Genomic DNA, 14,330 nt, shown 5'->3' on the forward strand with positions numbered 1-14,330 from the left:
TTGTAGTGCATTTTTCTTACAAATAGATGAAGAAAGTAAGTATGTCAGGACTTCATGTTTGATTTTTCAGTTAAAACTGAATAACATGTATTATGACTATGTGTGCATATCTGACCAACTGACTCAGCAGACCCTAATTCATGACGCAGTAAATGGACGATCCGGGTGACTCGGATCAGCAATTTATGAGAATATGAGTTTGAGAACGAATTATGAGAGCAACTGCAGTAGCTTCGGTTGTGCTACTAATTAAACTATCAAAACTGGCCCACTTGATTTGCACGTACAACTATTAAGGTGCAATATTATGGGGATATATCCCTTATTTTACGCTTCATTTGGCGTCTACATGAATATAACTTTTCTTAACAAGGAGTCATTCAAGGACAGGAGTACATAGAACTTAACTTAGCAAGTCTTGTGCTTGCTGCTTGCTCGAGAGGAAGGCCCTGGTGCAGTGACCGAACCAGAATAAATTTTTTTTTGGAGAAGCATTCATTCACATATTTTCATATTCGAATGACCATCCTTATATATACTCTGCTACTGCCCTAGTGAGACTCGTTCCCATGCTTGAGTCGGACGTTATTTTAAATGATCGTGAGGTTAAAACCCACATCCCAAGTGAAAGCGAAGCTACCCTTACTCTCCTTCACCTTCAGGGTTTAGCACTGCATTGGTGCCGGTGAAGAGTAGGCATACCGTCGTCTAGGTGCCACGCTCCACAATGCCTATATGAATAGCATTAGCGACGTGTCTTCATGGTGCCCCAGACCAACCAGCAGCCTCTGAGGCTCAGTATAGACATTATTACTGATAGGAATTTACACAGGAATGACACGTCTCATGTCCACTTGATCATCATGACATATACAAGAAAACAGAACTTTGGTATCCTGTCCATCTTGAACATTTATTGTACTTATTTCATAAGTTGAAATTAACCCTCTAAGGCTTATACTTTGGTCATCATGTCATTAATTGTAAGCCATTAATCCATCTGAAAAAATGGTTTTTGGTGCTTTGATCACATTTTATCCTGATTTTCATTGTCCCAGAATCTTAACCGTCGTTTCCTCTCTTCTGCGCAGATGATAAGTAATTAAAGAGACATACATTTATTAGAATCAAGTACTCATAGACGATCTAATGTCACTGGGGATTTCCCCTTTTTTTTTCCCTTTTGGTGTTAGGTACCTATTTTGCCTACGGCGCAGCAAAGTGGGGCCTGTACAGCGCACACGGTTACCTTTGCACATGGAGGACAAAGAGGAGGAGAAGAAGAAGATGAAGAGGAAGAAAGGGCAGTTGCTGTATACCAGTGCTCATCCAGCCTAAAAATCTAAATGCCCACAATCTTGTCCAAGATTTAGAGAGAGAAAGAGTCGCCAAAATTCTTCGTGTAGCGTTGCATGATGAAGAAAACTTGATCAGCTTTTGGTAAAAAGCAGAGGTTCCAAAAAACAGAGAGTAGGGCTTAGATGGGCACAGAGACCAACTTCGAAAAAGGGCCTCACCGTCAAAATTAATGACCCTTGTAGGTGGCGATGAGCATAACGAATAAAGGAGGCCTTGTGGTTGTAGATAGCAGTCATCATGGTGAGCACTCGTTTACAAGCAGCAGCAGAAGCGAAACCGGAATTTAAGAAGAAAAGGATGAGAAATGGAGTACACAGGCGGGATGGAAGCAGTATTTAAGGGGTGTTATTGAGGGGGAGAGAGGGAAGAGGGTCCGAGTTCAAACGATCGGTCTTTCAATGCAGTATGAATTGATGAGGAGCCCATGCGTCCACACACAGTCAAAAACAGAGAAAAAAAAATTCCGATCTTCTTGTTCTTACCTTTATTTTTATCGCGAATCTGCAAAATTTTTGCCCCCTTGACCAAGTATGTGGATGGTGTTGTTGAAGGGGATTATTATAATTGTTGATCTATTCGATATATTAAAAAAGATGACTGTCTGTGTGTGTGTGTGGGGGGAGGGAGTAGTAGCTTTCTCACGTGCTTGTGGGGTTTTGTCAAGAAGCAGATGTGGGCTCCTGCTGCGCTGCCTTCACCCTCTTCTACCTCTCGTCATCATCTGCCAAAGGCAACACATCCCCTCAGTTACGATTGTCTATTCCATTGAGATCCCCCTCCTTCCCTTCTCTCTCTCCCCAGCTCCCTCTCTCTCTACAGCCTAGAATGAACCAGACCAACTGTAAAGGGGAGAAGAGGCAAGGCAGCAGACCAGACCTAAAACGATGAATGTGATATGTAAGAGAGAGAGGGAGAGAGAGGCAATTAGCCAATGGGCGGCGAATAATGGAAAGTGACACTTCACACAAAATTCACACAAAACCTCTTTATGTCAGATGGCTGAGAACCACCCGATTAAAAAGCTTTGTTAGAAAAGAAGGGGGAAGGGGTAGAGAGGGGTACCCATCAGCTAGCTATGTTCTTTATTTAGAGCAGAGAGAGACAGAGGGGGAGAGGGTTCTCATGGGGTCCTCCCGTGTTTGTTTTACTGCTCTCCGACCGAGAATCAACACGCAAGAGCCATCTTTTCAAAGCTTCATCTTCAAAGCTCCTGCTCTCAAGTCTCCGCAGCAACGAGAAGAAGCAGCAGCAGCAGCAGTACCCACGAATCAAAATCTTGTGAAGCGAATGAGCAGCGAAGGAAATCAGGATGATAACGAGAAATGGTGTCATCTAAAGCAAGCCAAGCCAACTGGAGCCAGTTCAGGTCAAACAACTGGGTTCTGCGCCAAAGACGGCCTAATGACCGCCATTGTTTATATCATTAAATAGGTTCGAAATACGCATCCCGTACGATGAATTTATTGGCATTGCCATTGAATAATTGGGCAATTGGCAAAAGGACAAGTGGTTCTTGGATTTTCATGGCAAAAGCGAGACACCCACCTTTTTAATTTTTTTGTTTTTTTAATATTTTCTCCTGTGATCTTTGGGGATGAAAAAGTTACAAAAAAAATTCGAAGAGGGCAACGGTTTTACCAAGAGTTTCCTGGTAAAAAAAAAAAAAAATGGAAAAGGGAAAGAAGGGAACAGGAAATAAGAATTTATTAAACGATTCCCCTATGCGCTCTAGCCCTCGTGTAGCCCCTCTTTCGAAGCTCTCTCCGGCTCCACCCCTTTGCGTTTTCAATATTAACTTCTCGAATTACTCATCTGTCCTCGTCCCAGAGGTTGTCGAGAAGTTCCAGGCAGTCATTCGGGAGCACCCGGAAAAGTTTCCCTCCTCCCAACTCTACCTGACAGTTCTTTTATGTTTTACACTGCTGCGCCTGAACTGCGCCACATTTCCTCTTGGGCAGCTCTGATTTCAAAGGAAGATGCCAATTTCGTTTCATGGAAGCTTGGTCGTTCTTCGCCGAACGATGAAAACAAATCCTAATATACATGATTTATTTTCTTACTTGTTTACTGTTAGTGGGTAAGAAGAACCGGAGTATATTAACCGGCGGCCGTGGCACAGGAACCAAGAGTCGTTTCAGAGCGCTGTTGTCCTCTGGGCACAGAGGGGGAGGGATTTGCCCGAGGCGAAAACGCAGAGAAGTTAGCTGCTGATAGGCCACAGATCCTTTTTGATCTGTTCCCGAGTCCTTGCCACCGTTCCTTTTCTGTTCCTGCGGTCCCTGATCAACGGCTAGGATCCTCTCCCGTGAAATTCCCTGCCCTTTATTACGAGCCTTTCACTTTTCAAGAGAGAGAGACACTCCCTCTCTTGCACATTGTTCCTGCCGGATTAGAAAGGAGGAAACAGAAATCGTGGGGTTTTCTTTCCCGGATAACATCGGTTTTTCCCGAGACATTGGTGTCCCTGGGTGTTGGACGTGGCTGTTGTTGCCAGCGTTGGGGACAATTGACACGCGCAGAGATAGATATCCATTTCCAGCCCCTTTCTCTTCTCCCCTCCTGCTTATTGGCACGCATTTTCTTGTTCCTCTCTTCACACTGTTCACAATTTACAATTTAAAAAAAGGAAGAGCAAGGAAGGGTAACAGGCACACCCCGGCCGGCTTAGATCAAGAGAGAAAAAAAAAAAGGAGAGCTTTGAAAAAAATTTAAAGAGAAAAGACAATTAGGAAAAAAGGGGAAAAGGGGAAAACGAAAAAGAGTGTCAGTCACTATTCCCCTTCTTACATACACTACTATGATGAGCTAACCCCCTCTCTCTTCCCTCCCTCCTCCCCAAAGCCCTCCCCTTTTTCCACCCTTTCTTTCCCTCTCTCCCCTTCTATCTTTATAGTTCGGTAATGGAATTTGGGGAGCTGGATGGCGCATTCGAGAGGGAGGGAGCCCAGGAGAAGACCCTCTAGGAGAAGCTCGAGCAGGTTGAAAGCTGGAAGAAGAGGAGGAGAAGAGGAGGATTCTTCTGGATCATCGTCAACAACAACACCATCTTCAGACCCATCATCATCAACATCATCATCATCAGCAGCAGCAGCAGCAGCAACAGAGGAAGACGACCCACCAGCCCGGCCTCCTGGCCGTCGCCGAGCCGTCGGAGCCCCCGTTCCTTCCATCTTCGTCTACTGAACATGCACGGTTTGGCAGCGAGGGGATGGGCGAGCCGACTTCCACACCTCGACTGGGGTCCTTCAGAGGGAGCCGCGGCGGCAACAGCAAGGTAGGGGAGATAGTGGAGGTGGAGGGCGGCCACATTGTGAGGTCGACAGGGAGGAAGGACCGCCATAGCAAGGTGTGCACGGCCAAGGGGCCGAGGGACCGCCGGGTCCGGCTGTCTGCCCACACGGCTATTCAGTTCTACGACGTCCAGGACCGTCTAGGCTACGACCGCCCCAGCAAGGCCGTCGATTGGCTCATCAAGAAAGCTAAACCCGCCATCGATGAGCTCGCGCAGCTGCCCGCCTGGCAACCCACTGCCCTTAGCCCCACCGAACCCCGCCACCATCATCACCACCGCCGAGCCCATGTCGAAACCGACCCAGCCGACCCGGATTCCTCTTCTCTCAGGAAGCAACCATCCCTTCCACAACCGCCGCCACAACCGCCGCCGCCATCCGAAACACCACCTTCTTCTGCCTTTGAGCCTTTGAATCCCGCCAACTTCCTCCCGCCCTCGCTTGATTCAGACGCCATTGCCGACACCATCAAGTCCTTCTTCCCGCCCTCCTCGTTTACCTCCACCACCTCGTCCTCCGCCCTCATCAATTTCCAGAACTACCACCAGCAGCACCAACCACCAACTCCGCCTTCTCAGCCCACCGCTCCTCCGTCCATCACCCGAGAGCTCCGTCTCTCGCTCCAATCATTCCAGGACCAGCAGCACAGCAGTCAGAACCAGCACCACCCTGCCCTTCACAACCAGAGGTTCTCTGGCGACGCTGCTGCCGGAGAGCCGCAGGGCCTGTACTTCGCTGGGGATTGGGAGCAGCAGCAGGCGGAGCTGGGTAGGTTTCAGAGATTGGTCTCGTGGAATGCCGCATCTGCAGACGGCAACACCGCAGGCTTCCTCGGTTCTCTGCCGCAGTTCCTGCCGTCGATGCCCATGCCGGCCAGCCAGAACACCAGCTTGTTCGTTCAGAGGGGACCCCTTCAGTCCAGTAGCTCGTCTTCGGTTCGTGCCCGGATTGTGCCGGAGACCCAAGTGGCCATGCCTGCCGGATATGCGGCTGGCGGGTTCGTGGGTTTCCGGATTCCGGCACGAATCCAAGGCGAGGAGGAGCAAGAGGACGATGGCAACAAGCCGTCTTCTGCTGCCTCTACTTCTCATCATTGACATCCTACTACTCTAGCATCCACTCCTAGTACTAAATCGGCACAAAGGTGAGCATTTTCATTTCCCTGTCATCCCTGCTACTGGAGTAAGTGCTCAAACAAAAATTATTAGAGAAAAGAGTTTAGAAGATGGCTGTTTTCTTCTTTGACAGACTTGGAGATGGAGAAGCAGAGACCCCAATTTGGAAGGGAAAGAACATTAATCGGAAAACGGTACCTACTCTAGTTGCAGATTTCAATGAATGCATATACCGTTTGAAGAAGCCTATGTTTCTTCTTCATTGCGGGTCGTTGTGGACTTGATAGTTTCTGTTATTGCTTTCCTTCTTTTCTTCTTATTGGGTACATGGATGGAACATTACAGTATCATCTCCTAGGACCATTTTTTTTTCTTTTTGCTTATTTTGGGTAGCAGTCTAGATATGGTGATGTTATGGGATTTTTCTCTTTTTGTCGTGAACTTTCTTATTCAGTGTTTCTTGATTGGCAATGGGTAGCTTGAGATAACATGGTAAATGAGGGTTTGAATGAATGAAACAGAGGGGGTATCAGAGCGTTTGGAATGGAGCCATTGAGGCTTTGCTTGTTCATTTCCATGTTGAAAGCGAGAGAAGTCTTCTCTCTTTGCTTTCCTCATTTGGAAAATTTGTGATGGTTTGCTTTTGGACTTGTAGTTTGCAGTGTAGGGAAGCAAGCTTTCTTCGGGCCTTTCCTGTTCCACTCTTTTTTGCGACTCCACTTCCCATCGGCATTATGGTTAATTAGGATGCAAACGTTCTAATTTTTAGGAAAAACAATGTGCGCACTACGCCAACGATGTGTGACCTATCATCCGTTTATACATTCTTTAGTTTGAACTGAGCAACCGAAGGCTAGCAATGGCTGCCATGATTTCTTTCGTTTGAGCTCGTTACTCCTTTTGATGAGTTTAGCTGATGGTTGGGCCGTCCTATCCTAGACTACTACTGACGGCTAGTGCATCTTTTAGCCTACTCTGTGTGGTGCTTTCCTGTTTTTGTTTCGTGTTTTTTTTGGGGGGTTTGGGAGTTCTCAATCTTTGTCTAAAGACTCGTGCACGGTATTCTAATGGCACTTGTCATATTCCCCTTCGTTTTGCTTTTCACGTGCCTCTTTTCTTTTTTATGAATTGTTAATGTGCCCTCTGTTGCTATTTTTAGAAACATCTTGATCCAAGTGCCGGGTCCATTTCTTTGAAAACTCTTGTGTTTGGGTCTTGAGAAATTTGCCATGGAGCTTATGATAATGTCGATTTTACCGGCATAAAGGACCTTTTAAAGGAAGGCCAACAAAGAAAATGTTCCTCCAAAAAGCTGGTCATTCCTTATCCTTTGGGACCGTTCCTTGATGCCAACCCCAATTTGCAATTAAATATTTGTGAACGGTTTGAATGTTGGGAGACTGCTGAGCCTTTCAGGGACAAGAGGTGTGGGGGGGTGGCTCTGACTGTTCTATAGTTAACTTCATCCGAGAAACATCTTGTGGGGTTTTCCCTGGTTATCTATTGAATGGTTGAGCGGATTTTTTTCCTCATTGGGGTTTCAGTTTAATATATGAAAGTGTCTTTTGTGGTACTTTCTCTTTCATGATGAAGACGAGTGGACATCAGGGGGATCTACAGTACAGTGTACCCTGAAGCCATGGTGTACTCGAGATGGAACCTGATTGCGGTGGTTTGATGTTAGATGTGTCAAAGTTTGTGGTCCTAGCTCCATTAGATGATGAAAGTCAGACAAATGCACGCTGTGCAAACAGAGCCTTCATACTCGTGTTTTCGTTTGCGCTCGTTGACAGACTCTGCATATGGTTAAATGATAACACTGTCATCCACTTGTGATCATCTGAACTGAACAAGTATGATCAGAAGGTAGTGGACGCAAGTTGCACCCTTGGGTCGTTACACAGAGCAGCGTTTCCCAACGCATGTGAATGGGATACATCTGTTTTCTGTGAGATGATGCACAGCAGAAGGGCTTTAACAACTGTCAACAAACTCGAGAAAGCACGAGTACTGAAAGTTTCTGCTTTGTCTTGAGAAAATGGTTCCAACACATGATCGTCTTTCTTAGGAGTGGGACTCCTAAATTTTTTCTTGTGCCCACCTGATCTTTCGCTAGCCATGTCCTCTCATCTTCTGGGCACTGCCTGGTATTGCTGCTAAATCTTGAATGAATCTGCATGGGATCTGAGTGTTGCTGTTACCCGCTTCTCTTGCGAGGTTCATGATTTTTTTTTTTAGGAGCTGTCCACTCTTTCAATCGCTTCTTTTTTGCGTACTTTCTGGATAAATTTTACATTTAGTTTCCACTTCTGTTGCTTTTGTGTGGACGATTCTCCTTGTGCCAAAGCGACGGCGGCGGCTTCAACTTGATGCCTGGTATGGTAAGAGAACGAGTAATGACAGGCGATGACCGACAAGTCCAAGAGTAATTTCCAACCAGTGGTCTGCCGGATCAAAGTCTCTTCAGCGATATCAACTCTCCACCATACATTGTACTTCTCCATCCTATTACTTCGAGCATTTGTCCAGCACCTTTTAGAGGGTCCTCGTGGGAATGGTTAGATTAAGGTGAAATATGGACGGCGCAAATGTGGGATTTCTTTGAAAATATGATCTTTCGACGACCAAATCTGCATTCATATTATATGCCGTCACCCTGTCTCCCCCATCAATGCCGTGCTAAGATTTCCTCATTGAAGAACGGTCGCATGAACAATTAAAAGCATTTATTTTTCCTAAAAACCTTCTTCAAAAGATACTCATGTAGAAATTTTTAGTGATTGTGAGGTCTATAAATATGTAGAAACTAATGCTACTGTATTTTTGCAATAAAATCATGACCTCATTAAATTGGGAGTGGTTCAAAACGTTTCTAAAACCTTTTGATGGCTTCTTGTACTTCAAAAGTTAATTCTTCAAAAAACTTGGTATCACATTGGCTCGTCTCTGATCTACGCGACTGACAGTTGAAGTGAGTGACACATGTTCCTCATTTCGTCACTGCTTTTTCAAGTTCTTTTCCTTTAGGAGAAAGAGAGAGAGTTGAAAAACGAGGCGGTGAATTACGGGAAGAATATTCCATACGTAGGAAAATTATACCCGGCACGACAAGATAGAATTCCTTCACTACAGTGAAGAATGAATGCTGCGAGCGTGGCTGATATCAGAAAGTTCATCGTTCATCAATGCGTAAGAACTGCAACAAAGTCAAGAAGAGCGATCTCCCTGTCCCCAGTTTGAATCCTCAACTGAAGCGATCCTTAGATCTTATCAGAGGAAGAGGATGGACCAAAAGAGAGATTCTGCCTGTGGACCAGAAAGGTCAGATCCTGCCTTCCCCTCGGATCTTATTACCTCCCCACTCCTGTCTTCTTCATTCCTTCCTACATCTTTTCCGATCCGGACCCCCTCGAAAGGGACGGGTGTCGAAAAGGTAAGGGTTCTTCTGATCCAAGCGATCCATCCGCTGCAATTGCAGCTGTGGGTATCATGTTCGTGGACGTCATAACTCATTAGACAGTACCTACAGCTCAGAACAGTGCATGTCTTGATCCAGTTGTATTCATGGACGTCATAACTCCTGCACAGAGTACCTAACAGGCTCGGTTCAGTGCATTCTTCATTCAACTGGACTTGCCGGACATTATTTAAAGGAAAGAACGATTTAGAAAATAGTTTTCGCTGCAGACGTCGACGCGATGCTTCTTGACGCAAAGCCTGATCAAGCTAATCGCAGATTTAGCCTTAAAAATCGAAATTCCTGCACAATAAGACGTCTCAGGTCAACCACCATACCATCTTCCTGCCAAACAGCAATTAACTAATAATCAATTAAAATATTTTATTGCTGCTTAATCCCATTGACAACTTTGCATCTCTAAAATTTGTAGGGAGGAAATTTCACACTACAGTAGAATACTGTGGTCAATTTGTGCTATTAAAGAAAAGTGACCAAAGTTTTTGGAAACCAACATGCGTATGATCCTCAATGGAAGCTTTTATGAATGCTGTTCTGGCTTTCATAAACTTTTTTGGGTTTCGACCTTGGGATTGCCTTTAGTTGGCAGACCCATTAAGCTGTGGTGTAGTCATTGCATGCCGGTTGTTCCACATCCAAATAAATAAAAGCTGCATTTTAATGCAATTGATTCACTTTATAAGGCCCATCGCAGCAGTGTTTTACAGACCTACAGCTTTTGAAGTTTGTACCTCAAGTTACTTTTCAGCGGCGGCGGACAGTACTTTTTCTGTAATTCAGACTGTTCATTCAATCGATTTACTAGCATTTCTTCACCCCTGCAACATGTTTTCAACACCAAAAAGAGAAAAGGGACTCCTATATTTCTCAAAAATTTGAGATCAGGTATCCAAATGTCATTATATATCTACAATTGCTTGAGAAAAGACCTTCACCCAATAAAACCTGTAAGGAGATCAAGAGCTTAAATTGATTTGGAGAGTCCCTGTTCCTCCTGCATGATCAAGGTTGTCCTTTTCCTTTTTTCTTTCTGTGACGCTTGATATCCAGAGTAGATAGAGTAATCACATCATAAATGATTAAAGTATGCACATGTTGTTCTTTCTTTCTTCAATGCTGCTGCGTCGGTTGCTGCTTTTCCATCCATAAATACTAACTGTTCCTCCCCAAGATATTTTCAGGAATGTAACGCATACGAGATCCGTGGCCTGGTCGATCACCACGCCGTAAAGGACTCGCCCGTTTTTTTCCAGGTCACATGCAGGTAGTCATTGGGATGACATTGACAAATGCTGAAAATGGTTAGCTTCCTCCTTTCTGATTGCTGCTGTTTTAATGACAGAGAACCCACCATGATCAAGCCATCAAATATCAGTTTTATCTACTAAAAGAAAAAAGAACATGGGGATTGCTTATAATTTTTCGGATGAAAGGAAAAAATCTTCTTCACACCCAACGAAGAGCAAAATTAACAGAAAAGTTTCACGCCGGGTTTCTTCTTTTGCCTCCAAAATTTCATTCAATAGTCGGACACGATGTAACTTGTTCTGCGCTGACAGTGCCAATAAGTAAACCAACCGAAGACAAGATGTAAAATGGATGGGAAATCTAATGACTGATCTAATTCTTGAATCACTTTACTGGAATTTGGTAAAAGAAAAACTGAATTTGGACAAATCAGATTCCGGTTTGGTAAGCAGTTTCTTAACTGAATCCGAATATAAGACCAGTACTCGACTACGACACGATCAATAAAGAGTTACATGTCAACATTGATCTTGTGGTAATAGGAACTAAATTTGGTTTTAGAAAATAAGGTACAAAACAAAGCCGAAACCTAAATCCAAATTCAATTACACGGGACCCAATTAAATTGAACTCGGTAAATGATGAATCCAACACAAATCTAAACCAATAAACAATTTATATCCTTTCTTTTGTGATTGCTTGCCTAACAAAATCAACAATCCCTTAAAGGGTGTTTGGTACTAAGAACATAGCGTTCTTAGAACACTTATTCCTAAAACATATGTTTCAAATGTGCTCTTATTTTCATTGTGAGTCTAGGTTTTGAAGTCAGAAATAACATTCATAGTTACATCATGTTTTCTAATACAATAGCATAGTGGCAAACTCACCGGGCTGGCTCTGGAATCGCCTGAGCCAACTTGGATCGCTAAAAAATCTAGCCACGAGTCAAGGTTGGCCCGACTCGCCTCCAACTTGGCCCTCACTCGCTTGATTCGACTGTAGTGTTTTTCATTATAGTTATTTTGAAACTAGGCCGAGTCAACGAGTCAACTTGCAGACCCGGTGGCCTGCTGATCCAAGTTCGAATCACGAGTTTGCCAATTATTATTTTTAACATGTATGTTGCGGGAACATATGTTCTCAACAGACAATGTTCTTCTTATCAAACACTCACTTAAAAACCCTAAAGAAAAGAATGCCTAGTTGTGCAATGGTAGCTAGGTCTTTGATATATATCACTTTGCTCAGGCCTATTATAGTCTAGGCAACCGACATTTGAGAACTCTGAAATTTAAGTGAAGAGGCACACAACCATATAAAATTTTTAGCTGTGGTTGGCCATTGGCATACAAGATCTCCAAGTGGCCATTTGGTTCAAAATTTTATTCGTATCATTATCCGCTATGCAATACAACGGCCACACATAGATCTTCATGCAATCCATCCTATAAACGCCTGCTGGTGGGTAGTAGGCTCCGACCTTCATTAACAAAAAAATTTTGATCGAAAAATGGATCCCACAACCTTTCACAGGAAAAACTTATTATTGAATAGTGGGGGCTGGTTGTTATTGAGTGGTGGGGGCATAAAATGTCCCACCATTGATGTAATATTTCGAGAACAAAGTTGGGCACATGACATCGCCACTACATGCACAATGGGCAGAGCATGTAGACATCCACATCAACAGTTGCATGTGCAGTGGGAACAGAGTGTGACTGCTTGAGCCAGCACCGAGGACCATGATCACCAGCAGAATAGACGTTTGGGAAGCTTATAATTGGCTCTTGTTGCTTGTTTGGGTCACATATGTCCCTATGTGCCTGTCTCCATTCTGTGTAAAGCAAAGAAAAGTAATCCATCGCAATATAAGCCCTTTGGTGCTTTGTTCCTTTCTGCTGGTGAAAGGAATGCATCCAAGGCAGGGTATGCCTGTTCTTGCCCCAGCCCTTCCTGTTCCAGCTTGAACTCAGCTCGAGTCTTAGCCGGTCCAGCTCGATCTTAAAAGATATTAGCTACCGCTCAGCTCGGCTCAGCTAACCAAGCATCGACGGGTTCTGGAAAATGTATTTTATGTATGCCTAAGTGCAGCTTACCTCGGCTTGTATGAGTTTAGCTTACTCAAAAGGGGCTGAAGCGGAAGCAAGACACCCGTTAACTAGAATGCAGCACATCTACCATTTGAAGTAAAAAAGAACAGTGCCCATGAGAATTGAACTAACTACTAAACTTTCATCTGCTTGCTACGAGTCTGACCAGTTATGTTATGCTCCTCAAGGTGTAACCGGTTCATTTTGAAGCTCAAACTCAACTCATTTAATAAATGAGTGAAGGTCGAGCGGATCAGGTCCTATCTGTAATTGGATTTACATCATTTACTCAATATAACCTAGTTGGCTACCATGTAAGTTGAGTTTGGATTTAGAATAGAATTTGGGTGTCACTTTTAAAGCAGAATCTGGATTCAACTAGGATAAGGTAAATTGGTTGGATTTTATCATGCCAGATCTTGGATTCTCATTGCCACACAACAGCTCCCGATCTGACTGGGGTTTATGTAAAAGATCTGATTAGATGGTTTTCCGTTTCGGGTCTCTAGCTGCACATACCCGATCCATTGACAACGAGCTGGATTTTTGCTACTGTTCTAATGCCTTATTTTAAATTGATGAATGGATACCTACCCTCCAGCAAGGTGGCTGATGGAAATTGATGAGTGGGCCTATACTTATTGTAACACTGCGTATAATATGGGCCCATACTTATTGTGTGGGCTTCTTCCTGAGACAGGCTTTATTTTTATTTTTAATCAATTAAAATATTTTTAAAATCACAAGATAAAGAAAATGGGCCAATACGTATTAGTGAGCAAGTGCTGACATTGATAGTTACAATAATAATGACACCAGTAGTCATATCTTACCATAACTTTGGTTTTCAATATTATAAAGGCAAATTAAGGCGCAGTTTGTGTCAAAATTTAGTTTTTTTTACATTTTCTGAAATGATATGTGTATAATACATGTCCTCAGCGTTATTTTTATTTTAAAATTGGCTTTATGTTTGCATACATGATAAACTTGTAAACGATTAAGTCTCGACAAGAATCACATCTCTTTCTTCCTGATTAGGATGACATAGTGAGATTTAATTTGAAATTTAAAATCAGTTAACTGTTAGATTTTAGCTAAAAGCCATCTTAGAAAACAATTGAGAGGTTATCATGAGCTCAAAAAACCATAATATCTAAATTGTATACTTTTAATGTACAAATAATTATTTATTGGGAGTACAAAAACAAATGTTCCAAATATTGTTTGAAAGTTGTTTATGAGTTTTAGGTGGATTTCAATGTAGCAATAGTAGATTGAAAGATTGGGAGGAAGCTCAGGCACAGATCAGATCTTTTTTTTGAGATCTCATTGCCGTAGATTGCGATCCAGGCTACCAGACACGGCCTTGTGAATGAAATAATTCTCTTTCACTGTTAGTATATAAAATATTTAGGTGGCAATTGTTTTCAACAACCGACCTTAGCTCAGTTGGTAGAGCGGAGGACTGTAGTGGGCTAAGCTCGTCAGCTAATCCTTAGGTCGCTGGTTCGAATCCGGCAGGTCGGATTTATTTTTTATTTTCTTTTTCTCTCTCTAACTGCCGTTTTTGCTCAAAGGTATTACTTTTGCTCGATCATTGATATGCAATAAAAAATTCACCTTCATATTTCTTCGAACTGTTCGCGCCAAATGGAGTTCAAATGCACCCAAGTTCACATGCAGGATTCTCACAATAAAGGGCCGCAATGAATACCCGGTCGTTGGAAAAGGACCCTTTCCCTGT

At 43.5% G+C, this 14,330-nt stretch overlaps 1 protein-coding gene and 1 non-coding gene across 2 annotated transcripts; both read left to right on the forward strand.

The window, feature by feature from the left end:
- Positions 1-3,181: 3,181 nt before the first annotated feature.
- LOC116262832 (transcription factor TCP4-like) lies at positions 3,182-6,316 on the forward strand. Its single transcript, XM_031642352.2, has 2 exons — positions 3,182-5,793; positions 5,898-6,316. The coding sequence occupies exon 1, from the start codon at positions 4,568-4,570 to the stop codon at positions 5,744-5,746; it is 1,179 nt and encodes a 392-aa protein (XP_031498212.1). The 5' UTR covers positions 3,182-4,567; the 3' UTR covers positions 5,747-5,793; positions 5,898-6,316.
- A 7,704-nt stretch (positions 6,317-14,020) lies between these two features.
- Positions 14,021-14,113, forward strand: TRNAY-GUA (transfer RNA tyrosine (anticodon GUA)). Its single transcript has 2 exons — positions 14,021-14,057; positions 14,078-14,113. It is a non-coding gene; the product is annotated as a tRNA-Tyr (tRNA).
- The last annotated feature ends 217 nt before the right edge of the window (positions 14,114-14,330 follow it).

The sequence above is a fragment of the Nymphaea colorata genome, chromosome 1, assembly GCF_008831285.2.
Source record: "Nymphaea colorata isolate Beijing-Zhang1983 chromosome 1, ASM883128v2, whole genome shotgun sequence".
Classification (NCBI taxonomy): Eukaryota; Viridiplantae; Streptophyta; class Magnoliopsida; order Nymphaeales; family Nymphaeaceae; genus Nymphaea; species Nymphaea colorata.